The sequence below is a fragment of the Molothrus aeneus genome, chromosome 1 (assembly GCF_037042795.1).
Source record: "Molothrus aeneus isolate 106 chromosome 1, BPBGC_Maene_1.0, whole genome shotgun sequence".
In the NCBI taxonomy this organism is placed as follows: Eukaryota; Metazoa; Chordata; class Aves; order Passeriformes; family Icteridae; genus Molothrus; species Molothrus aeneus.
In genome coordinates, this window is record NC_089646.1 from 142,416,541 (window position 1) to 142,443,994 (window position 27,454).

The 27,454-nt window shown below is 38.9% G+C and overlaps 2 protein-coding genes across 2 annotated transcripts in view; one reads left to right on the forward strand and one right to left on the reverse strand.

Moving 5' to 3' along the window:
* Positions 1–932: 932 nt before the first annotated feature.
* On the reverse strand, positions 933–27,160 carry WASHC5 (WASH complex subunit 5). The gene is made up of 29 exons (XM_066566364.1): positions 27,075–27,160; positions 25,898–26,198; positions 23,260–23,405; positions 22,131–22,215; positions 21,766–21,866; positions 20,651–20,843; positions 19,937–20,089; positions 17,288–17,401; positions 15,987–16,158; positions 15,072–15,199; positions 14,639–14,768; positions 13,695–13,807; positions 12,889–13,055; positions 12,179–12,254; positions 11,384–11,494; positions 11,128–11,268; positions 9,622–9,702; positions 8,851–8,952; positions 8,085–8,264; positions 7,556–7,680; positions 7,016–7,178; positions 6,201–6,303; positions 6,006–6,085; positions 4,566–4,669; positions 3,942–4,071; positions 3,719–3,815; positions 3,158–3,311; positions 2,443–2,530; positions 933–1,374 (listed from the first exon to the last, which is right to left on the reverse strand). The coding sequence occupies exons 2-29, from the start codon at positions 26,081–26,083 to the stop codon at positions 1,318–1,320; spliced, it is 3,480 nt and encodes a 1,159-aa protein (XP_066422461.1). The 5' UTR covers positions 26,084–26,198; positions 27,075–27,160; the 3' UTR covers positions 933–1,317.
* The window catches only part of NSMCE2 (NSE2 (MMS21) homolog, SMC5-SMC6 complex SUMO ligase), a 128,837-nt gene continuing 128,511 nt past the window's right edge, over positions 27,129–27,454 (forward strand). The window contains exon 1 of the mRNA XM_066566375.1: positions 27,129–27,332. Within this exon, the coding sequence (XP_066422472.1) occupies positions 27,129–27,332 (204 nt within the window). The remainder of the gene's footprint in view (positions 27,333–27,454) is intronic.

Genomic DNA, 27,454 nt, shown 5'->3' on the forward strand with positions numbered 1-27,454 from the left:
TAATCACCAGGCTGTCCCTCTGATAGGGTAACAGCCCCTGCTGCCAATTGCACAGCAGCCCCATGCTAGATAATCAAGCCAGGTGTAAAATGTTCCATACTGTGGAAGCTTGGAAGATGAGGGGGCTTGTGCATCTAGCAAACTCCAAAAACTGAGCCAGTCAAGGATTATGGCAATAACAGCCAAGGATTGTTGTGGCTGCAAAAGGAGGCATAGGAGGAAGGGAAGTGAGAGACAAATGTCCTTGTTCTGACTCGTGGAGATAAGCACAAGACAGTCAAGAAAGTTATCTCTAGGGTGGGAAAAACTTATCTATAAAAAAGTACCCCCACAAAGTCTGGGTGTGCAGCCCAGGACATGCCATCAGCTGGATCTGTGCTGGAGCCAGGACTGGTGATCTCTTTTTCTCTCTTTCTTCCTTTCTTTCTCTCTCTCTCCCCCTCTTTAAACCATCTCTCCTCCTCTATCCCCCTCATCACCCCGCCTTTGATCCCACTCCTTTTCCAAACCCCACTGCTGTGTGTTTAGGCAGGAGGTCAGGGACTAACATATCAATTTCCATGTCAAATGGGTAATTTACTAATAAAACTGAGTTTTCGTGGACCCTCTTCTGTCATTCCTTTAGACCATGCGCATCTGTGAATCTTGGGTGCTCCCTTCCCCTTAAGGCTGGGACATTGCATGTACCATGAGTGAAAATTATGTGACTAAACATCTTGTTCCCCAACATTAGAAATGTTACAGTTACACTAATATTTGTGCCTTTAATTAGCCGAACAGGACTTTTCAGCAATAAATAATTAATTATTTTATGTCCTCTATAGAATTACACTGTTTGTAGCACATAGGCAGACATCAAACCTCTTTACACTGTATATGCATACTCCTGGTTCTTTTAAAAAGAAAACTGTATTTGGAATCATCAGTCCTGGTAAACTATCCAACACCTTTATTTTCAATTTCATTGCTCATTTCTGATACAAAAGTCAAACTTCCACAGATAGTTCTTCAGAACAAAAAACCTAAATGATTTTTACATAAACAATTACATGCAGCATTTATAATGTGCAGTACAAAATGTACACTGTTTAGAGGAGATACACGCTGTGTATCATGCCAAGATTTAAACAAGGGTTATATAGACTAGTGCTGATGGTTACATTTCACAGAGACAGCTGTAGGCACTGCCTTGAAGCAAAGAAAAGACACAGTTCTGAACAGCTGTACTTGCCTCACCCTCAGGCCCAACTCCTCATTTCAGGTTTGGAGAAAAGCCTCATTTCAGGTTTGGTGAAAAGTCTTGGTCCATCTCCATATTCATAGAACAGTTCTGAATTCATCAAAAATGAAGCTTGGCACGTGTGCTTCAACAACCTGAGGGACACAGGAGGGCACAGTGGGGCATTTGCATTATCCATTTGTTGTCCATTCATCCATTACAAGCATACCAGATCCATGACTGGAGCACACACACTACTGACCTGAGCCACCCTGGCATCAGGATGTGCTCCTGGATGTGCTCAAAGGAAGGAAGGAACAGCCCAGTCAGGGCTGGGAGGAGATGCCAGGGGCACAGGAACAGAGTAGGACTGGAGGAATGCTGCTGTCCTCTCTGCTGGGCTCCACACAGCATCACCTGCAGCTGCAGGACTGACACAGGGACCTTCCACCACACAGAACTGTGGGCTGGGAAGAGGAGACTGGAAGAAACTCACTCTCCTCATTGTGAATGTAAGCTGGGAAATGGCCATTGAATGTTTACTCAAGAACCACAGAGGTACAGCCTATATATAGCAATCAGGATTATGACTTATTTTGAATACTATATATAAAGAATATATAATCTTCAAATGTAGTTAAGTTGCATTTAAACATGAAACAAAGTCTCTCTACAGGTAGATTTTTAGCATTTCCCTTGCATGTGAGACAAGGAAGCTGCCTGGGAAATCAGCCTTTGGCAGGAAGTGAAGGAAAGACTGGATACAGTGTTTCACCAAAATTTGGACTTTCCAATTAGCTTTTTGCCCTGTGTTTAGAATACTGTTAAGTTTAGTATTACTTGGAAATACCTTGAAACTTCTATTTTATTTCTTTCCTTCCCAACAGCCCCCAGCATTATACACTGAAGATTAAATTTAACAGACTGCTTTGAAATTAGCACAAAGGTGAAATCCTTTATTTATCAGTATTCATCTATTTATTCCTGTAGTAATGGGACTGAACTCTACAAACGAGGGCTGCTTCTGCATCAGCAGGACCCTGAGCTGTTATTTGTTATGTTGGCTCATTTGTAGTACAAATGGAGGGTGTGGGCAGTGTCTCCCTGGCCAGATCCCTTAATTGGCTGAAGTGGACTGGGAGCACACATTTCTTTCTCCTTTTTCCAGGGAAAATGGTTGGGGTGTTTAGGGGCATATTTAGAGACATGGAATTCTTTCTTACCTTTCTTGGTAACTTGGTGTATCGAATGTAATCTTCCAGGAACATGAGGGCACCCACTACATCAGCAGGCATTTCTGGAATCTTCTGGCTAAAATTAAACCACCATGGAGATCACACTCTTACTTATCAACCAGTTACTTGGATTAAATTACCTGAAAATGCCAGCCTTCAAATAACATCATTTCTATTAGGTGTCATGTGTTTCCATTACAAATAGAAATTGTGTTTTAATCTTCTATTTAGTAAAATATATTGTTGTTATTGTCTAATGCAATCATGGAATGGTTTGGGCTGGAAGGAACCTTAAAGATCATGATTTTACAAGAGGCCTGCCATGGGCAGGGACAATTTTCTGTGGACCAGTTTTCTCGGGGCCCCATCCAACCTGGCCTTGAACACCTCCAGGTACGGAGGAGCATCCACCATTTCTCTGTGAAACCCATTCCAGTGCCTTTCCCTCATGGGAAAGAATTTCCTCCTAACATTGAGATTAATGTCCCCCCTCTTTTAGTTTAAATCATTCTCCCTTTTCCTGTCCCTGTCTGCCCATGTAAAAACACCCTCTCTACCTTTTTTATAAGATCCCTTCAAGTACTGAACGACTGCAAATGTCAACAATACTCTGCTAGCAAAAATGCTGAAAATGCAGTGCTTTTTCACTGCAGAAGTCCTCTTCACAGAGGTGATACTTGGGTAAAAAGTAAAACATGGGTACCTTGTGCACTGCTCCATCGTTGAACGAATAAACTGACCAATCAGAGCCAAAAATTGTTCTGTGTATCTTGAGTGGAACTGTTTCAACAGGGTAAGCAGCCCCAGAACCAAAGGCAGCCAGTCAATTTGATCAGCTGGCCGCTTGCACACCACTCCTGCACAGAAAAAGCCCAAAACAATACATATATGTTTATGTTTATAAACCAGAACATATTCTTACAGCACAGGCTAACTTAGGTAATGTACTCTTCATGGCTTTTTTTTGCTGTCTCCCCTTCTGCTTGCTCACACAAAAAAGTCCAACACTAATGTAACAACTGCATGTCTTCCATGGTGAATGGCTTAATGATATTAACTGAGGCACAGGATAGAATGAGAAACCCAGGAGTCTGGATTCTGTTTCCTACCTTATTGTATTTGGCTTAAATAGTATAACAAAACTCTCTGACCTGATAAAGTCAGGAACTGTGTATTTTCTATGCAGGTAATTTTACTATCTTCTCTACAGATAATTTCACATAGGTTTTAATTAGATTTAGACAAACAGCAACTTACACATTACCTAAATTTCTGTTGTACTGAAGTTTGGGAAACTGAGAAATGAGGAATAGGAAGTTGACGGTGGGAAAATATGGCAGACGTTTTGTTGTTATGTAGATCTGAGGGGGAAAAAAAAAGAGTAGTACAGGTCTTCTACATATTATTTTTTTTCTCACTTAAAAAAAATAGAAAGAAAAAAAATAGAACAAAACAAACTGCACCAAGCACCAGAATGTATGCCTGACCTTATTTAATGGATTGTGAATGCCAGCAGCTTCCAGATAAGCTGTGATTTCATATAAAAGAGTGTTGTCTTCTTTAGGATAAGGTAGTAATGGGTTCTGATAATGTGCTTCAATGTCAGCCAGTATTGCTCTAAAAGGAAAACAGATTATATTAAATGATTTTAAAAATTATCCCCAAATAAACCTTACATGATGCCCACATGTCATATTAATATAAAAATTTCAAAGATACAAAAACCGCTACATGGCCACAATCAAGAGTAAAACACCTTCTCTGGAGTACCTTTTTACAAACATCATATTTGATTCAAAATCAGCACCACACATATTCTGTTCCTTTTTCTCATCTAAATATGAGTTCAGAACCAGGTATAACCAAATGCTATGAGAAACTGCATGTTCAAACTATTTACTTGCCAAGTATTTATTTTTAATGTTTTTGCTGGGTTAAAATTCAAATACTGATCAACAAAAACCAGCACACAAATCAGATGCCACATTTTGCTATAGATTTTAAATTTTGTAATTATAGATTTTTCTAATTTTAGATTTTAAGGATTGCTGAGCTGATAACAATTACATCACAGAGATACAAGCAACTCTTCAGCACATTTTGCTTCTTACTTATTGAGATTTTCCAAAGCAGCAGCCAAATGCTTGGAGTCAAATCTGCAGGAATAATTTAATTGATTGGTAATCTGTCGCCTTAAAATCTGCATCTGACCAACCTGTTGACAAAAACACAAAAAGGGTGGTGTGTTATACTGAATGCAATGAAGGAAGAGTCAGCTAAAGACTGACCCCAACTGCACAGTGCACTCAGAGCAGAGATGCAGTCACAGTGCTTGAAGTTTACACACAGTTCCTGGTCACAGGTAGAGGCCAAAGGGAATGGGCACAAAAAAAGTACCAGGTATAAAACCCCAGTTACTTTCATTGGTCAGTGAAAATGCTTTTCATTGGTCAGTGAAAATGCCTGCACTCTGCTTCCCACCTCTCTGTACATCTTAAGGTCAGCACAGCGGGGTAAGAAAGCATCAGAGAGGCTCGTTGCAGTCAACCTTCTCCTTCCCTGCCCTTTCCTCTTCACTCCAGTAACATAAACATCCACAGCACTCTGAGAAATGCTGCTCCCCATATATCATTACAGAGACAAGATAAAGAGGAAGATAGTGGGACAGCTTGTTTAAATCCTCAGCACAGTACAATGCCTCCTGTGGCAAGGCAAGTCTGGGAAATGCTACTGCTCCAAACTTTATCCTTGGGCATACCATGGTCACAAGGCACTGCGAGGAGGCTCAAGAGTTCCTGGCACTAAACACTAACCTTGTCTGCCCAGATCAGATCTCTAGTGCCAGACTCTGCTTTTGGTGAGTGATTTCTTATGAAACTCAGTGCTAAGCACTTTGTGGAGTATGAGGTGCCCACACAAATGAAGCTCAGGAGCTCTTGCAAACCCAAAACTGCTTCACTTGTGATGCTACATAATTCCAAGTCAATATAATACAACATAGTAAAATAAGCAGATTCAAATATCACAGAACCTTTAAGATTGGAAGAGACCCCTGAAATCATTGATTCCAACCTATGACCAAACACCACCTTGTGAACTAAACCCTGGCACTGAGTGCCACATCCAGTCTGTCCTCAAACACCTGACAGTGACTCCACACTTCCTGGGCAGCCTGTTTCAATGTTTAACAACCTTTTCTATGAAGAAATTCCTCCTGATGTCCAACCTCAACCTCCCTGGTGCAGTTTGAGGCCATGTCCTCTTGTCCTGTCACTGTTACCTGGGAGAAGAGGCCAACCCTCACCTGGCTAGAGCCTCCTTTCAGAGAGTTGTAGAGAGTGGTAAGGTCCCCCCTGAGCCTCCTTTTCTCCAGACTAAACACCCCCAAGTCCCTTAGCTGCTCCTCACAGGACTTATCCTCTAGAGCCTCACCAGCTCTGCTGCCCTTTTCTGGACATGCTCCAGCACCCCCATGTCCCTCCTGAATTGAGGGGCCAATATAACCAAAGAGCCTCGAATGAATTCTGGCTGAATAAGTCACATGAACCTACCTTCATTATGGAGTCTAAATAAGCTGTCCAGATCTTCTGTGTTTTTGCAATAGCTGCAGAATAAACCTTGTTTGAATTTGCTGAGAAAAGAAGAAGGGTGAGGCATTAAAAAAAAAAAAAACCAAGTAAGAAGAGAAATAAATGCAAGAGTACAAAGACAATTGCTTTCTTCCATGTTAACCAGTAAGCACTTACCTATGATTCCTTTGAGGGGACTGACAGCACTCATGAGTGCTTTTAAGGTATCTTGTACTGACCTGTCACGCAATATATTTTTCTGAAACATGCTCAGGAAATTCTAAATAAAAGAAAGAAATAAGTAAGTAAAATTATCCCACACGCACTCTATGATTAATCTTGATGGCACTGGAGCCACATTTTTTAACAGCAGAACGACTGTTTCCATAGATGAAGAGTTGAGGAATTGCGTAGTTACAATTTTTGCTTTTTGGAGTTATGTTAATCAATGTTAGGACATTAAGAAGATCCCCTTTGTCAGTATCTAATATCCACTCTGGACAAGTAGTAATTCAATTTTTCAGGAAGAACTGTGTTTGTTGATACTTATTTCCCCTAAAATCTCTAACCAGGCTAGAACTAGATTCTTCTCAGGAAACAAAAAAACTTGGTTTCACATAACAGGTACTAGGGAAACAGTAATTTCACAGAATTGACACCTTATGCATCATGGTAGACCCAAACAATCTTTGTTGGTATTCTAGACTGAAAAACAGAAGATGACCTGAAATCAACTTTTAAGTACACACACAGTGCACACCTTCAGAAAGCATCCCCACACAACCTGGAATTACACAGCACCATTTACTTAAGAGCACCAACTTCCCTAATTTTATCTGTAACTGAAATTCTCGCTTTTGCACTTGAACAACCATTTTTCAAATGCTTTTGATTTAATTTTACCATTTCAGTAATGAACAGATTTTTTTAAAAATTTCATTATTAAACAACAAAGCATCGTGGCCTTGAGAAACTGAAGTTCCAAAAATTACCTGCAGTTCCTTTACAATCATGAAACACAGCAGCCTGTCTAAGCCATTGAGACCAAAGGTACCCAAAGTATCTTGGATCTCTGAGAAGAGACGACTATTGGTTACTTCCTGATGAGTTTTGATATCATACCAAGTATTCATCTGATCGATGTAACACGTGATTCTGAGGGAAAAAATCAGCAAACAACTTCAGAAAAAGCTGCAGATAGTTCCTGTGATACTCTCAGTAATGAGTTACCTTTCTTAGACAAATGAGAAAGACTCCCCAAGTATCTCCGGTGATGTTTAGCTATTCCTCTCTCCACCAGGGCTCTGTCACTCGTCCCTGATTTCTCTCTCCTCCATTTGTTGAACACACTGTTTTCCTTCTTAGACTAAAATCACCACTTTTCTAGACTAACCTTTAAAATGTACAGCATGGACTGGGTAAATCTGGTTTTAGATAAAGATATGACAGCTAAGGAAAACCTATCTCTTGTATTTTGGTTTGTGTATGGTGGAATTGGAGCTATCCCATGCATGGTGACACAAAGTACTTACTTTGGGTCTGTGATCCTCAGGATTTCTCTGCAAAGACGACCAATAAATGTTACAGATTCATCCACAGGTGTGAATTTTGGTATAGGAATATGAGTAGACTGGTATATACTTTGCCAGTCTTGAATCTGAAAAATAAGTTTTACAGTAATTTGTAGTGTTCCCATTGCACCTTTTTAATTTAGAAATTTTCCTTTTGTTTGATTTAAAAGGGGCGCACTGCAACACAATATTGTAAATTACACATAGCAGAACACTATAAAAGCAGAATAAAGCAAAGAGAAGAATGAATCTTATTACAAAAATATACTAAAATATTCTATTTTGGGTACTTTTATGTACAAATAACGCAGGGGAGATGCTGCAACATTTCAGAATAAACTGGGGGCAGTTTTACACAGTAGTTAGCACATTCAGTTAAAGTTACAGTGGTATGAACCATGGGTACACATGCTCCATCAGTCACAGGCTCTAACAGCCAACTCTAAAGGCATTTATCAACTTTTTTGTTATTTTTGGGTTTGAGTAGCACCTTTGTTCTTAAGAAGTTATTGCACTCCTGCTCCACGTTGTAGTTAATAATACGAGACACTTCCTCCTGCCAAATTTTTAAACCATATATGTTGACATAATCCTGGATATATTCAAATGATCGATGGAACCCATCCATTGTAGCTGCCATTTCCTTCAGTTTGGGCATGAGTTCACTTGGCTGGAGACAAACAAGAACAAAAAGATAAAACCAGAACTGTGAACATGTAGAATTCAAAGAAAATGTAAAAGGCTTCTAAATACCCTTAGAGAACAACCTCTAGAGCATTTCAATGTGGTCCAGCTGGATCTGAAAAGCGTTGAGAAATTTATCAAAGTTTGATATCTGAATTAATTCTTACTAAATATTTTTTCCTCCACCTTTTTGTATTTATTTTTGCCTTCAGTGGTACTATTGATTGATCTAGAAGATTCAACAATCTGGACAGGATCAAAACAAGGAGTGACTCCTTATTTTATCAATGCCTATCTATGTTTACTTGGCTTATATAACCTGTCAATCATCACAGACAAAGGCAGTACTATGAATTCAGAATTGACAGGACACTTTGGAATAGAATAAAAAGATGTTTTTTAATTCTATGTACACTTGGCAGTTTATAAACTCATTTGAACATCAAATAAAGAATTCCAAATAACCTTCAGTAGTCCAAAACTATTTTTACAAAAAGGAAATCTGCATGTAAAAGCATAAATTATTTTTTAGAAGGCAGTATAATAAAAGATAGATAAAAAATTGAACCAACCTTGGCTCTAGGATTAAAGATGAGGCCCCTGTGAAGAGCCAGGGCCACCCGTTTTACCAGCTCCTTCCTTATTCCATCCTCTAGTAACTGTTTTGGGTCCACCTAAGTAGAATAAACACTTTTCCTTTAAAGTCAGAAGGGTATAAAAATATAAAGGATTTATTTTGTACCTAGGAAGATATAAAATACTTTTGATAAACAGGAAAGTGCTGTTAACAGATGCACTTAACCACCAGAGCTTGCTCAAAGAATAAACAATTTACATACTTCTACTAGTGAATAAATTATTTCTTTAACTTAAAGGCAAAGGTTTGTAGTTCCCATATTCAAATTTTGTTCATGATCTGCTGTGAATGTTGTACAATTCTAAGAAGCCAGTATGCATTAAGAAGTGTATGTTTCTTCAAGAATACTTGCTTCTAGTTCTCAAAGAGGTATCAATGCAGCCTTAATGTAAAACTGCAGGACAGATTATACCAATGGAAGAAACAGCTCTTCAGAAAAGTTTTCCAACAGGAAAAACCTCCAATGATCACCAAGTACAGTGGATGAATCTATTAATAATAGGGACTGTGGGTTCCTAGGAACCTGAAAAAAATATAGTTCTTATCTGGCTGCCAATTTAGGCATCACTGTTGGAAAACTGCATGCAAACTTATATTTTCTTATTGTTTTATTTTTCCTTGAGGTCTCATATATTGTGCTGAAATCTGTGGTAAAGTACTAATTGCCACCAAACAACCTTTTCCTATTGAAATAATGGATCATTACCTTGATGATACCAACTAAAGTAGTTTTCATCATGAGAATACCTTCAGTGAAGATTGAAATTGCATGGGTTAGCTTGGCAACCTGTAACAAAAAAAAAAATTCACTGAAGGGATTCAATAGATGTAAATAATTACTCTAAAACAAAAATCTGTGTTTCCCAGTGGTAGCTTCCTATTTTAGATTTAAATAAGTTGCACTGATATACTTTCAACTTTCAACAACATCTCGTTCTAGACTGACTTATAAAGTTACCTTTCTTTTAGTCAGATAAATAGAAGTGTATTAGCAGTAGGAAAGAACAGGTATCTCTCAGAGGCTTCAGAGGGCTTACAGAAGGGAAGACCAGCCATATCTTGTGTGCACAAATATTATGGACAAAACTCTGAGCTGGTACCTTTGAGCAGGCTGGGAACACAGCTCACAGTAGTTCTTCTATAATAAAGCCTGCTGCTACCATGAGTCCACCTCAGTATTTCCACTGATCTAATATGGTAGCACGTTCACTTGAAGTTTTACAATTATTTACAGTTATTATTATCTTTATGCTCAAAGTTCAGACAAGCCAGTCTTTTGCCTTTCAGGTGTTTACAATACAGAATAGAGAAGACCCTTCAGATCTACAGTTCAACGGAAATTGGAAGTGAAAACAACTTTAGTATAATTTGTTTTCCTTTTACTGTCTCAAAATAAAGCATTACTGAACACTGCCTTCTCCTTCACTCCCACCCACACACAAGCCAGACTCACTTTAAAAAGTCTCATGGGGGAGCTAAACCTAATGTTCAGGACTGAACATCAGCTTAATCAGAGATCACAGCTTGTTGGCAGAAAGCACCTAACAAGTGAGCACTTTGGCAAAATCTCCAGGGAAAAGCTGGGATCTTAATTGATTATTAGATTCTCTGGGAGAAAGACTTACTGATCTGCTCAGGTTTTTGTGTTGCATCTTCCTCTACTGAAAATAAAACCACGTAATTTTAATGTTTGCTCACTCTTCCAGACTGGTTACAATGCAGAAGAAAAACCAGAGACTAAATGAGCAACAGCAGCTTTATCTGGTCAAATCAACATGCCTTCATCCTCTCCTCATTTGAGAACAGCAAAAAGCTTAACCTTTCTGGCTTATTCAGTCTTTGACCTTCTCCTCTTGGAACAAGAATGCCAAATGTGGAGGGCTTCATTTCAGACTCAGGTTTTCAGGGTTCCATCCCCTCCAATAAATAAAAATATATTTATGCTCATTTATACATTTATTTAGCTTTTGTTTCTCTCCTTCTCTACAAGATTCAAAGTTTAAACTTCTACAAAGAGAAGCTCAAAAGTTACTCATCTGTCCTTGTGAAACTTAAGGAATGCTCACAATAACACCTGTCAGTTTAACTTTAAGTCAACAAATCTAACTTCACTGTTAAACTGTAACTCTATGGAGCTGTGTAGATTTAAACTTAGGTTAAAGTTGGCCACCTATAAGGTTTGCTTTTTCAGAATTCCCTGTTTTAACTGCACCTCATATCGTGGTCCCAGCTGAGCATAATCTCGTAGTTTGTCCTTATCAAGGCGAGTAGGCACTTCAATAATATCGTGAGTCTGGAGCTTTATGATTTTGAGAAGAGATGTAAACATGCTTTCTGGAATTATCTGTAGAACCTTTGTAAATGAGAGAAGAAACACCCAGAGTCAGAATATTCTTATTAAGAAAATAATCCTCAATTAGGAAAAAATTAATGAGAGAACAAAGCAATTATGCCTTATAAGCACCCACCTTTCTAACATAGGAGACCAGCTCTCCGGAGTAATACTGGGACACACTGAGGAGGTCGGGACTGTTCGCTTGATTGATGCGGAGAAGTGGCAAATCAAGAGCAGAAGCAAGCTAGAAATGATGTTAATATTTTAACTCCACGTTTGTTTTTCTCAGGAAAATTATATGCTTGAATTCTTTTGCTCAGGCTCTTATCCTACAACCCAGAGTACTAGATTCTTCCTAAGGAGCAGTGTTATACCATGCTTTCCATGAGAAAAAAAAAATGTTAAAAGTCAAAGAAGTCCAACAGTCCATCAGGCTACCTTCCCTAAGATTGTTAAAATCTAAATAGCTTCATGGGACATTTCAGTTGTAATTTTATATCCTCACTCACACTAATCCCTATTCTTATTTCTACACATGATATTTTCATCTGAAGCCAGAGCTTCATCAACAGACAAAGGGAACAGAGAACATAACTTTTTAAATTCCTTCAGCCTGCTCTGATCCATATGCAGAAGATCCCATCTGTGCACCCATGTCCCTAGAAAACAACTGTAATGAGTAGAGGCTGGACAAGAGACTTATTTGCTTAACAGCAGGAATGCAACTGTTGCATTATAAAAATGTGCATAACTTGGTTTTATTTTCCTTAAAACTAACCTTGAGTTAATTTAATACTGTCTAAAAAAACTGGACATAGAAGATCTGGTACAAGGAAGTCTTAACTGATTTCAGAGCTTAAGGCCTTTTAAACAAACTGCTTGAATTGAGCTGCAGTGTTCAAGTACATTCAGTGTTGTTCCTACTTACCTTTAGGAAAGTGGCTCTGAGTTTAGTTACCATAGATGGACTGACTCTTATGCTGTCTTGCATAATAGATGTAAAGCTGGGGTAGGAAACAAACAAAACAAATCAGCTTCTTCCCCTGGAACTGTTATTTTCAACTGTTTAATTGTATGTCAACAGCACCAGTGTAACGTGTAAATGGCACAGGAGATCACTAACAAACTTCACTAAAGGAGAATTTAGGTCTGAAGAGATACTGGTTAGAAAAACCCTATGTGAGAAAGGAGAGGTGGGACGAAAGATGAGGCATCAGGGAGGGTGAACAGCCATGGGATGAAGCAGCAGGTCAGCAAAATCCCACCATGGAAACAGAGTTTTGAGCATTAGTCTTTCCTCATTTGTTTTTGGTTGAAAAATGAACTCCAGTATTTTGGAGAACACTTAATAAGACTAAAGGATGGAGACAGGAAGTTAACAAAGCTGTTATAGTTAGAACAGGATAGACAGTAAGAAGTTACACTATAATTTAACCTGCAGTTAACAACCTGAGAAGGATGGATGTTAATTCCTATTCAAGCTGATTATAATTCAGTATACTCAACAACTCACAGAACAATGCTTCAAGACTGTTTTTAAATTGGAACGTTGATAGCTTTAATAACATTTATGCATGTGATTCCCCACAAGTTTTACAAATGGTTACTGACTGGAAGAAAAAGTTCCTGCTAACATACCTGTCAATTAGTTGCCAAGCATAGGAAAGATCACCAACTATCTGCATGGTGATCAAGACCTCTTCTTTAATGTTGATAGTTCGGATCATCTGATGGAGAAATTTGCGGGTGTCAGCCAGAAACTGGCAAACTTGCAGGTTATTTTCCAGCTGGTGAAACTCTTGGACCTATATTTAAAAAACAAACAAGTAAAACTCATAATAGGACTCTTTTTTTTGTTGTTTTCTATTCATCTTTAAGGACAGCAATACAAACATAATCAGTAAACTGACATTACTTCTGGATGCTAGCAGCAGTAAGACACTTCAATCCTGGCCTGTTATGGAGTGTATTAACAACAAATTTCACAAAGTTATTAAAGGAGGTGTACTGTGAAACATCATTCTGAGTACTCTTTTATGTACTGGAAATAGAAGAAGCACACACAGAAAAATACAGATTTTTTTTTATTTTGCCTTTCAAAACACTCTTTTTAGTTTCAAATTAATTTATTTTCAGCATTTCTAAAAAATGAGTAATATTGCCAAATAATGTTAAATACTGAATTAATTTCTTTGAAAAAACCTACAAATCCTCAGCTAAAGGTAGCATGACCTTTTATACTATATCCCTTATTTCACAACACCAAGGTTTATACAAAACTCCTGCTTACTGTAGATATGTAACAACAAAGATCAAATAGATTTCAACAGTTGTTAAAATTCAAATCTGTTGTGCATCTCTGCTATCAGAAGTCAGTACATGTGTAAAAAATGCTGTTGTTCCAGAAGAACAAGGTCATTTAACTCAAAATGTCTTTGCCATACCTCTTCCAAAGCCTGTATTAGCTGCACGGTTTTTCTGCCTGCTGCAGTGGAATCATCATAGTTCAGAGACATTATTTGCTTGGAGATTTCTCTGAACCAAGCCTGTAGATTTTCTATGAAAGAATTAAGAAAAAAATAATGAAATCTCTTCATATATGATAGGCACCAAAAATACTTGCTAGTCAAAAGAAACAAAAAGCTATACATACACGAGATTATTTTTACAAGTTCTTATTTCACTGGTACATTTATAGTCTTTTAACATGTACATTTGTAAAGTGGCAAATGCTCAGGTAAATTTCACAACAGTAAATTTTGCAACAGTAAAAACACCTACCAACATAAATGGGCATTAAAAAAAATCTTATTTTCACCAGTTCAAGAGAAAAAAAATAGGTGTTTCAAAAAACAGTGCAAGGAATTTGGAAAGAAGCACAGATTCAACTTTTAAGTCCTTAGAGAACTAGTAGAACACCACTCAGTGTAGAGAACAAGTAAAAGAAGGTTTTCTTCTTTTAAAAATGCTGATACAATTGAAATCCAGGTTACAGCCAGGGAAAGAATTAGGGAAGACGTTAAACTATCCCTAAATTTAATGGGCATGGTCTTCTCACTCCTTTGTACATAGAACATGGTAATGTGAGCTCCATTATACATACAGAAGTGAACTAATAATTTTAACTGGTATATCTAAATAAAGGAATGAAAAATAGTTTTAAAAATAGGGCCATCTAAATATTAGGTACCTAAATATTGTTTACATATGAAATATGTGCTGAAAACCTAAACAAGACAAGAGCTAAAGAGACCTCTTTGGCAGCTGAGGGACATGAAAATTGTTCCTATATTATTACTATTAGACTCATGTATTTTATTTTGGTGTCACTTTAGAAACATAAGTTGAAATAACTTTTTCCCCTCACAGTATAATTTTTAATAATTACCATTTTTCTCCACTCTAGTAAGAGGTTTAACTCCTGAGAAGACATCAGCAAGCTCAGTCATCCTTTCAGATCCCTCTTTTTTATAGTTCTCCCATTTCGCTTGTTTTTCTGACAGCATCTGCTTGAACATCTACTGAAACCCAAAGCATTTGGTTTACAAAACTGGCAAGGAGGCATATCACAATAGATGAAATAAAATACTGAAAACAGATGGAACTGACTAAGTGATTACTATGTAACTTCAAGATTTTGCCAGAATATAAAAACAAAATTAAAAATATTAAGACAGTGTGATGGACATACAGTGACAGAAGCGTACTGAATTTTATAGAACAGTACAATGAAGATTTTTTTATTTTTAGCCACTTTTAAAAATACCTAGTGAATTTTTCAGGTTAGAGATCTTAGAAGACTCTGGTTTGCAGCACATTACCTCCTTTAAAATGAATTCAAATTGAGCTGTATCCAGAAGAAGCTGGAAAAGGATCCTGGAATTGTACCTTGAGTCTGTTAAAATTTGATCCTTTATCTGGCGGAGACGTTTGTTATTTGGATCACAAGCTGAAAATGGAAAGACAACATTTCTCCACTGTTACACAGAATTTGGCCAAACTTTTCAATCTTTGTAAATACATTCTTTTTAAGAGCTTGAAGGCAAAAAAATTTTGCTCTGGTATGTAAACCCCCACTTGTTTTCCATTTACATGGACTAACTATTCCTTTGAATAGAATATAATTACGGTTTTGGTGGTGCTTCAGCCTTCTTAAGACTTCTGCAGGCTTCTGAAACTAAATGTAAATTTAGTCCCTCTGATCAAGAAGCCCCAAGATCAGTATTTCTAAAACCATTACAAAAATTGTATGAAGGTGTAACAGAAGCCCTCTTGCATATCAAGAAGCCTCAAAGACAGCACAAGCATTCAAATAAGGGAATGTCTAAATAGGTCAGTTTACACACCCAAACTCACATGAGAGACATTACTCAACAGTTTCAGCTGAATTTCAGTTCAACAGAACAAAAACCTTAGTTTCAACCTGTTAATTACTAACATTTTAAGAAGCTGGCCACTGCTTTCTTTTTGAAGCTAGGTAAAATTTTCAGAATGATGTTTTTCTGCAGAATATTACTCAACAAGATCATGACTTCTGCTGATTTTTGTATTCGTGCTCAGCTCACAAGAACTGAGGAAACGCATGTGCCGTTTCAGACAAGGCTTTAGGAAACTATTTGCAGAACAACAGCTCAACAATCTCCTGCAAACAGCAGAGGAAACTGCTGACTTCAACAGCAGCAGAACTGAACTTCCCCCCGCAGTGGAGCAGGACTGAGAGCTCAGCAGTGCCTTACTGGTGTCTGCAGTGTGCAGCATCAGCCAGCGGATGGCCACGTTGCAGTCTCGCAGGCAATTCAGCAGCTTGGGAATGTTGTCCAGCACCAGCTCCTCCCTCAGACAGCCCTCCTTGAGGAACTGCTGCACCTGCGTGTGCACTCGCTCCGTCACTGCAGCGTACCTGCTGGCCTTGAAACACACAACGCCTGCATCAACAGAATCCTTGCCTCCAATGGAATACGCCATGCTCCTGAGAGCTTAGCGGGCACACAGTTAACAAAAGTGCTCTAAAAATTATTATCATTACTAGTAGGCAGTATTATACACTGCAAGTGCACGACAAAGGATGCAAGATAAACTTTAAAGCAAGGCAATACTTGTCTAGGATTTATATAGCCCTCAAATTAAAGTAAGAAATACAAGAAGTTGATGTTGCACAAGTATTTCTCACAGGTGGTCAGGGTGAAAACCCTTAGGAATAAAACACTGGAATGACCCAAAGAGACCCAGAAGCTAAAAGCAGCCACACAGAGCTGAGAGAAGACTTTGATAAGCAGTTTTCCTATGTCAGAAAACAGCCTGCACACATAGCACATATGTTCCCACAGAAAGCAGTTCCAGAGTCCAAGCTACACAGGAAGCATAATGTTTCAAAAATGTAGACTTTTTATATAGTCACTTAAATACTCTCTAGGAATTATTCCTAAAAAATGGTACTAATATTTTATTGCCTAATGGGAAAGAACAACAAAAACCTATCACAGAATGGAGATACTTATTTGTCACTGTTGGTCATAACAAACTGAAGAACACACTGTATTTAAGAAGGCTTCTCTAGATTTATTTTATAGCATGCTGTCTTTTTATAATCTTTCACAAAGCTTATACTTATTCATTAGTCAGAATAAAGTATAAATAATATAAAGTAGAATAAAGTAACATAATATTCATTGGAGCAAGGCAGCCTGCCCTATGTTTATCTCTCTCTCTCTCTCTCTCTCCTTTGTTTCCAGGCTGACAGCCTTGGTAAAGCTCCTTTCAGGAGCAAAGGCAACTCTTATCAGCTCCTCTCTTTCACTAACCCCTTCTGGCTCACAGACCAGCTTTGAGCCCCTTCCACACTTACTATTAATTGAGTTTGACTTGGTTAACTTCTTCCCTAAAGATGAAGGAAAAATTTCTACTCATATTCCCCAAGTTTGCCAGACAATATGGCACATACATTGTAGGCAGGAAGAAAAGATCCATGCATTATTGATGTCATATACTTCAGATGCCCACACATCTTGCTAAAAATACTTAATGCTGGCTTATGTACCTGCTCTTTGACATTTGAAAGATCCAGTGTGTAGTTGAGGGCAGTTTTAGCAGCTTTGTAGGGTTCCCACGCTTCTGCCAGATTGACAGTGATTCCCATGTAAATGCTAATGACCTAAAATTGGAAGCAGAAAACAAGAAGTTGTATTTATGTTATTATTAAGAAAAATACAAGGTTTACATTTAGCAATATGACAAAAAGGGATATGCTGTGGATATAAATAAGAGATACCTGAACTTTTTTGGTAGCAGTACTTTTTGGTGTACCACCTTTGGAAAGCAAGAAGAAGAAGACTTTGAAACAAAAGGCACACAATTATTTAGAAGCTTAGTTCTGAAAACAAGATGACAGTTCTTTCAGTCACTACATATGATACTCAATTTTTTTTTTCACTATATATGATACTCAATTTTTCTCTCCATGAACTCATGATTTATTTTTCATTTCCATGATGCTCTAAAGAAGATTGATAAAATCAACTGGGGAAAAAAAACTATGATAGGGAGGGCAAAATGAGATTAATTAATCTTACTGTGAGGATGCCCAAAGGACCAAATTAAACTGTAATGCATTTTTCACAGTGACACAACAGAAAGAAATTATGATTAAACAGTATGATTTTTGAGGAGCAAAGAGAAACTGATGTCAGACTCCTTGCACAAGTTTAAGCATGATTAAAAATACAGAACAGTGAGTAAGTAACAAGTATTTGTAAGATAATTGATTAAAAACAGAAGACTTGGTTTACTGACAGATGAAGGATGTACAGAGCTGTGGGATTATGAGTTTTGTCATAGTGATGACAATATTCCTCCATACAGGCATGATCACACTGAGGGGACACTGTCAGCCTTTGAGCTCTTTTGGCAGTGTCAAGTAAAGGCAAATGGGACCCAGGTCTGCTGATATGAGGATCTCTCACATATTGTTGAAGTGAAGCTCATTATTTCCTGTGGATGACAGCTCCTCAAAAGGCTACACTTCAACTGCTAAGAATAATTTGAAATCAGCTTAGGAGTTGAGTATTTTGTATGATGCAGCTCACTTATCCATACCTGACCACAAGAAGATAGGTAATGTCTAAAAAGATCAATTTGTACTATGAACTCAAGTTAATAAAACGCTGACATAATCAAAAATTTGCAGTGTCCAAGTTCTCGTTTCTAAAAATAAGCTTGTAGTTCTCCAGAAACAGAGGGATTCTAATGTCTACTGAAATAGCCAGCTATTGCAGTTTCTTCCCTACCTGCTTCACTGCTCCATTTAAGGTACAGGAGAATACAACTTGAAACCAACAGAGATACACAATCAATGTGCAGTTTCTTTGTTAAGTCTGATTCCCTTTGATATAGATGACCCAGGGACTCCATTCTTATATGCCAGCCTATTTCAACAGCAGTTTTTGCAGACTAGGGATTCTGGATGGAAATCCTAAATCTCAGTACTGAAACACAGTAATTCCATTTTAATTACTACACCTGAAAAGGTCTATAGAAGCACACAGTGACAGCTTTAGCTTCTATGTTATTTGGACAATAGCACAGAGCTAATCCTTAAACAAGTTTTCAAAGAACATCAGTGTGGGATAATTTGTTGGGACCAGGATTGTCCTCCACAGCATTCTTGACACTCTGGTAGAATTCACCAGCAGAAGCCACATGAAGGTCAGAAATTACAAAATCCTGTACTTGGGACAAACCCAAACCCTTGCAACAACACAACTGGCTGCCTGTGTCACAATTCTGCAGAAAAGGACCTAAGTGTCCTGCTGGACAAACCAAACATGAATCAGACATGCAGCCTTATGACAACAAAGAATAATCAGATACTGGGCTATGCCAGACTGCAGCCAGCAGATTGGGGGAAGTGAATCATTCCTTCTAGTCTGCTCTCATGGAATCTCATTGAGAGAAATGGGTCCAGATTTGGGCTGCTCAGTATGAGACAGTCATGCACAAACTGGAATGAAGTGAACAGGAGACCACCAAGACACTTGTGGGGACCCAGTATGCAAGAACAGGGTTTGCTTAAACTGGAAGAAAGATGTCAAAGGAATCTGACTGTGGTCTTCCACTACCTAAAGGGAAGTTATGACTAAGACAGAGCCAGACCCATCTCAGAGGTGCACAGTGAAAAGGCAAGCAACAGCCACAAGCTATAACAAAGGAAACTCCAGTGGTGCAGAAGGAAGAAATTCTTCACCATGAGAGCGATGAAGCACAGCCACAGGTGTCCATAGAAGCTGCAGAGTCTTCACCTTAGACATTTCCAAAGCTAACTGGGCAAGGCCTGAGTAGCTTGATTTAGCTTTGAGGTCAACCCTGCTTTGAGGAGAAGGCTGGACTACAAGATTCCTAAAATTCCATCACACATTTTCCTGGGACTTACTTTATCTTGATGGTATTAGAGTGTAGTTGACTGAAGCATTTAAGACAATAAATTACACTTTCAAAGGACAGCCTTCCATGCTTATCCAGAGTGTTTGACTTGGACTGCTTCAGTCTGAACAAAGTAAAATTTCCACAGAGAAGAATCTGTTCTAGTTTTAGATTATTATTACATTTCTGTAAAAGATAATGTAACAATAATTTCTATTGCTCTTATAACATTAAATACAGGGAACAGTTTTAAAACAGAATTAATTTTTACCCAATTATCTGGAAAGTATTTATCCACAATCTCTCTCATTTTTGCTTGTTGAGTGTGAAGAATAGAAGGGTCAAAATACAGTATCACATAGAGCATAGCAGCCTGAGTAGCCAGGGCAGTGCTGCGGTGTTCTGGTAATGGATATGCTGAAACCTGGAAAAAGTAACAAAACAAAGTGAACATAATACAGTGCATCATAAACCACCTGAAAATATTATGGAACACATTAAAGAGTGCAGTGTATAGATACTACGGGGCAAGAAATTTATTTAGGTAAGCTAGACATGCTTACTCATAGAGCATATTTACCAGATGTATTTCCAGAGTGTAAAAGTTGACTATGTAGATGTGTGCTACTTTTAACAGGCTACAGTAAGATTTTACTATGCTGTAAATGAGTCAAGTAAGATATGTCCAATCATAAGACATTAAACAAAAATGGTGCTTTTTACTGCAAGGCTGGCCAAGTACTGCAGCAGATTGCCCAGAGAGGTTCTGTGGTTTGTACCTCTGGAGATACTCAAAATCCAGCTGGATATAGCCCAGTACAGTCTGCTCCAACTGACTGTGCTTGAGCAGGTTGGACCAGCTGACCTCAAGAGTCCCTACAACCTTTGTCATTTATTTTTTTCTGTACTTCATGGCTGAGTAATTGACCTAAGAATCAAACTGATGCTCCCCTTCAAAGCCCTCTTTTATCTCAGGATGGCTTACCTGGTTGTAAATGTCATCTGACCGCAAGCGGCCGATAACCATGCTAATGAATGTTTCACTTATAGGAACCCTGCTGAAGTAACTCTCAGGGTAGTTTGGAGGTCTTTTAGCTCCAGGCTGGCTTGAGTATCCAGTGCTTCGAAGCAATTTACAAATGTCATCTAAATTGGAGTCAGCAGAAGATCGGGCTGCACTGTTTTACAAAAAAAGAGGAACAAGAGTATGAGCTATAAGACCTAGTAATTTCCTTTTCTCCCACCCCTTGTGACCACACCCTTCTCACAAGAAAATTAAAAAATGCTGAAGTCTAAAGGAGGTTTTTGATTGTTTATTCCATTAATATCATATTATAGGACACTGATGAATGTCCATACTGAAATTCCAGATAAGCAGAAAAAGCACAAACAGAAAATTAAACTCAGAAACAGAAAGAAGGAGCTTTATATTCAGAGAAGAATTTGTTCCCTTCTTTTTTTTCCTCCTTATTTTTTAAATTTTCATTTTCTTTCTCCCTATTTCTGAATTCCCCTTGTCAATTCACTTCTGCATTCCAGAGTTGAAGAATCTCTCATTATATACTGGCAGGCATAAACATAGTCAAAGCAGCATTTTATATGTGTGGAAGGATTTGCACTGATACCCTTTAAGCCCCCAACTGTTATACCCTGATGCTGAGAACCTCCTCTATAAAACTTGTTACTGATTTACCTAATAAAGTGTTACAAGAAGTCTGACTTGCAACACATTTGTTACCTAGGTAGCCAGGACTTTTCAGAAAGTTTCCTTGCATGTTTGGGAACCTGTGACACTTTCACAGCTGGCCCTTGCAGCCTAAAAGCTTTAGCTAAAAGTTTATTTGTGGACTTCAAATGTCTGTTGCAACAGAATGAAAAATCTGTTGCTCATTTTGCAGCTGAACTTGCAAACACAGCTAAAAGCTAAAGCAAGGAGTTCTGCTGATATTCAGAGAGTTCTGCTAAATTATCTGTATAAAGTCAGTTGATGAAAAAGGTGTCGATATTTCCATTTATCTTAATTCAATGACCTAGGTTACTGAATATACTGCAGGTTACACATCTCAGCCTTGAGTGCTCCTGTACACCTGTATACACGACCTGTAGCGGTAGTAGGAAACCAACATTCTTTCTCTGACTTCTCCTTCAATCTTCTGGTCAATGACCAGTAGCATGACTCCATATAAATACAGGGCTTCACACTGTTTGGAAAGGGAAAGAATGAAGAAAGAAAATCACATAAACACAATTTTGCAGCAATATTTAAGAAAAACATGTATTGGCAAACTAACCCAATGTCAACTATGTACTCAACACAACATGAAAAGGCTGATGATTTTTGCTCTTTGTCCTCCTTGAAGTGAGTCACAGCACTTCCACACATTTGGTAAACTTAAATTTTTGTCTAGTTTGGCTCTTACTGAGTGTGTTAATTTTCTACTAGTACAAAACTAGTCAATACTCACTAGAAGCTGTTTTCCATCTTCATTAAGGAGGACGGTTTCTAATGTTTGCTGAATGTAAATTCCTTCATTGAGGTCATCTAAGTATCTAGGAATCACAACAAAAACTTTGGTCATTGACTGTTTTGCTCTCAAAATAGAACTCAATCAGTGACATTTTCTCTGAAAGTCAACAGATGCATCAGAACATTTCCCTAGAACAAGCAGCATGGTATTTTTCAGACAAAGAAGAAGAGAGGCTCTCCTAAAAAAGAGAGACTGGAACCCCTAGCTAGTGCCAACCAGTTGGCAAAAGTTTCCTTCCATATGCTGATGGTGTATGTGAAAGACACTGTAGGATACCTGGCAGCTTACAGCTCCATCCTCTTATGGGTGGATACAGCCTGGGAAGGCTGCCATGCAATAATGTAGTAAAACTGTCATATTTTCAAGTTACCTAAGTATACCTCCTGGAAATACGATAAATTGATCTCAATGGCAATTTGGAAGGTAGAGCCAGAAATAGATTATGTTCACCTGAATTAACAGAAGATTTATTCCTATTAAAGGATTTTCCAGTAACATTACTTAATAAGTAATATCGAATATTTGATATTTTCATATAACATCAATAATAAGACCAACTCTCATGTTTAAGATTCTCAGTAACTTTTTCTTACAGCATTTAATGAAGTTTAATTTTGTTTTTTACATGTCAGAGAGGCAAACTTGAGAATATGGCAACTTCACTGAAAAATTAAGTTCAAGAAAATAATGCCAATGAAAGTTAAAAAAACCTCAAACTATCTGATATTCTGTTTTGCAAGACCAAAAAAAATTAGCTTAATAATATGGATTCTCCTTTTATTAAAAAAAAATCTTCAGGACAATCTCTAAGATAAAGAAAAACTAACTCAAATTTACAATTGAGGAATTGAGGTAGAGAGGTTAAATGTTTTCAAGTCATATATTACTCCCACAGTTCCCTGGTAGGGAACTGTGGGAGTAAACATTATGTTCACTCTAGCAACCCAGGTTAGCTGAATATGCTTCAACAAGGAGTATACTGGGTCTCTAAGGAAAAAGCTTCTCATCAATAAGACAAAGCAGTAATCTGGTCTTTGAAAATCCATATGTATTTAAGACACCATACCTGTTTAAATCTACAATGTATTTATGTACACTCTGAAAAGCTAAATAAAATCTTGTCAAAATTTCAATGTTGTTTTCGCGAAATTCTTCATCTAAATCCAGTAACTCAGGCTTGGCTTCCAGTTTGCCTTCGCATGTCTCAGGCCCCTGAAAAACAGAAACTCACCTTTAGAGACAATACTTGACTTTGATCTCCACTTGACTTCTCTACAGTAGGACACAGACCATGTACAACCATCCCTGTGTGCAAAACACTTACCATTTCTTACCAAAACAAGGATCTGTAGTTTTCTAACCTACTTTATGGTTAAATATTGATTCCATAAAGAATAAAAGTTGTAAATTTTTACACTTTGTTACAATCTGTAATGACTTTAAATATGATTTATCCAATATAACCAATGGAAAAGAATAGCCAATGCTTTCAGTAAAGCCCCAATACATCTGAAAGCACTGGGTGCTTTCTGTAGTGCTATTTCCCTGATGGAATTTTTTCCTTTACACATTTCTTCTGGTTGATTTCTCAGATAGAAACTATAACATTGAGGGGTCACAAAGCTTAGTACCTTCTCATACATTCAAACTGCTTGAAAATATTAGACATGTTTTTTCCACAGACTCTACATCTAGCTCAGCACTCGTCTCCTGAATTAATGCAGAAACTTTCTCATTAACAATCATGGGGGAAAAGGAGTTGGGATGAAGAACCTGACTTCCTTAAAGCAATAGTACAACTTTCCTAACCCTTTACCACTGTGATATTTCTCATAAGCACCATGCAACCTTACCATCACCAACTAAATTAAAATAATGCTAAAGTTTCATTGGAAGTATTATTAGAATGTTATTGAAAATACCCAACTGACAATTTGAGTTTTAACAAATACTCTTCTGCTTCTCTTTGTGTGCAAAATATCTACATAAAACAAAGGATAAAAGCAGGTGCCAAACTGCCATTATAGTTCAAATGGACAAAGTAAATAGTTTCAACTTTTCAAATCTCAAATCTATCCTCATTAATTAATTCTAAGAATTGTGCATTGTCCTAGATTGCAAGCCAATATGTATTCTATTTGCCATCTGTTAGAGGTGTGGTGGTTATTTTCTGTTAATTGGGCAGTTTTCTTTATCTCTTCCACACACCAATCCTCCCTCAGGGAGGCATCTGCTGTTAATGGGCCAGTGAGTGTCTCCCCATGGCTGCTACAAACTACAGCATCCCATTGTGAGATGCTCCACCCAGGGGGAGGAGCCAAGCATTCCTACCTGGATATAATCTGAGATTCTGGGGCACCAGGGCAGCCTTTCCATTGGATTCCCAGAGGTGCAGCTGCCTCTTCCACTGGTTTGTCAGAGGAAGACTACACCCTTCTACAGCATCACTGCTCCAACAGAACCACATCTGCCACTCCAGGAGGGCTGCAGCTACCATTCCAACTGGACTGCTACCAACACCCTGACCCACAGGGTGTCAGGTCATATTCTGACTCTGTCAGTGTTGTTTTGTTTTACTGCATTATTTATTTTGTTTTTATTTTCTTCCCTAATAAAGAACTGTTATTCCTGCTCCTATAACATTGCCTGAGAGCCCCCCTTAATTTCAAATTTATAACAATTTGGAGGGAGAAGGTTTACATTTTCTATTTTAGGGGAGGCTCTTGCCTTCCTTAGCACACACCTGTCTTTTCAAACCAAGGCATGTATACAGAAGGGGTGCATTTACAGTAAAAATATCTAAATTCTCTAATCTCTGCTTTATCAGTATGACTTCTGTGGATTTATTTGGTTTAAACAGCGCACTTATGCTTTCTTAACATTCAAAAATACTGAAGCTTTAAGGATTACTGTACTTCTCACCAATTACAGCGATCTGCTTTTAAATTTGCAAGTAATTTGTGTTACAAAAAAAAAGACTTCTACCAAGCACTTAGATCTAAAGGTAACTGTGAAATCGTTTGTGCTCTGGATTTTCAGTATCTAAGCCTCACAGTGCCTGAAATTTACAACTTTTACTACAATGAAATAGAATTAAATTTTAGAAGTGCCTCCCTTGCTTTATTATTACCATTTCTTTTATTGTACAGTCCAAATAAAGTCAGATTAGAGTCTCTGTTGTTCCTTCTTAATCATGCTGGAAAATGACAGAGGGAACTTAGTACTGCAAGCCTAATTCTGAAAGGGAAATAAAGACTTTCCATGGATACTTCTCCTTGACTTATTTATTTATTTATTCAGTGCATGTGACAAGTCCAGAGGAAGAACAATCACAGCACTGTCAGACAGGAAAGCAGAAAGCAGTTTTCATGGCTGCAAAGAATAAGCTACAGATTAACAGAAGAAAGATGGGCATACTGCCCACAGTACTGCTCTGAAGGAAAACAACCAACCATGCAGGCTCAGAACCTACTGGAGGAAGTTTAATTTAGTGCTCCTGCAGGAATTACTACTACTACTGCCTCCCCAGAATCCAATACTCACATTTTATATAATTGGTATCTATCAAAATTCACAGGCCAGATGACTCATTTTGCAAGATGTAGTAGTAATAAACACAATAGTCAGGAATGGCTGTTTCACAACCCAAAACATCCTCATGTGGGACAGCAATGCTTTAAGAAGTTGAACAATAAAAGGATTACCTTGAAATAACTGAAATCAAATATGATATCTCCATACTTCTGCTGATCAGCCTTGTCCTTTAGCCTGAAAACACCAGGAATAAATTCGGAAAGCCTCAGAAGTTCTGCAATGATGGCATTTCCACAGGAAACAATCCGAAGAATTGCCTGACCACAGAGATTGTTTTCAGCCAGAAAATCCACCATCGTGGAGCTGGATGTGCCAGAGCAGCAGAAGTCCTGCAGTCTGATTCTTATCTTTACTCTTTAGGTTACTGCAAGTAGAAATCCTGATGAAGAAACCAGCTGCGCCATTAATAACCTGAAAAAACAAACACACACACATCCAGAGTGGTTTATATTCATGTTTTTGATAGTTTAATTTGTGGATATTTAAGCACACTCTCCAATCTTTCAAATAATGAAATCTAAATTATCCACAGCTTTGTAAAATGAAAGAAACACACAGAATTAATTTTCAGCATGTACACTGAGTTTGAGAAGTGACCTGTGTGAGCAGGCAGGGGAAGTGTGATCTTATGGAGAACAGCTGAAGAACACTACTGAAGAATGAAACAGTCACAAAGAGTGAAGCAATTATGACCAGGTGAGGAGACTGGGCTCAAGGAAAGCAAAACTACTTCACAAAATGTGTTTTTAAGAGCTCCTTTAAAAATACAACCAAAGTGATCATAACGAGTTTTAGCAATAAGGAAAACTTTCATAGCAGATGGAAATGACACAGCTCTGTTCCTTCATTTATTGCTGAAGGACGAGCTTCCATGCTGTGCTCGCGTTTCCTGCTCAGTTTCATTCGTTCCCACGTTTCCTGCGGGACACGACGTGCAGCACCAAAAATACGCGTCTGCGCTTCAGAAACATTTACGGGAAGTCATGACCAGGTTTGACTTTTCAGCAAACACTTCCCGAACCGCTGCGATACATTTCAGATGACAGTGAGCTGTCCCAAGACAGTTCCGACCAAGAACGAGCGCCCGGAGCCCTCCCAGGTCCCCAGTGCCGCTGCAAGCTCTGCTCCACAGGGCGCACAGCGGGCCCCGGACCGGCAGCGGCCGGACGGGCTCCGAACCCGCTCCGCTCCGGTCCGCTCCCATCCCCCAGAACTCACAGTTTGCACCCGGGCGGCCCCGCTCCCTCAGCGGCTCCCGCCGGCGCCCGCGCCGCCCGGTGCGCTCACCTTGCCCCGGCAGCGCCCGCAGGCAGGGACGGCGGCGGCTGCGGGCACAGAAGGATGGAGGGAGAGTGGGAAGGATGGGAGGGAGGCGGCGGCGCTCCCTACGACGTAGCCGAGCCCTCCTATCACATGACGGCGCCGGCTGATGAGGCGGTTCCGCCTGCCCCGGTGCCCGGCGCTACCGCCCGCCTGCCTGTACCGCCGGGAGGGCGGCGTGAGGCCGCTCCTGGGACAGCCGCACTCTCGGGCTGCGGGGACGAGGTGAGCAGCGGCCGCTGGCGAGCTTGGCTGTCCCCGCCGACCCCGTCTCCTCCGCGGGCGAGGGCGCGGGAGCGGCGTTGGGACGGGTGCGGGGCCGTGTCTCGGTGCGGGACTGCCCGGCC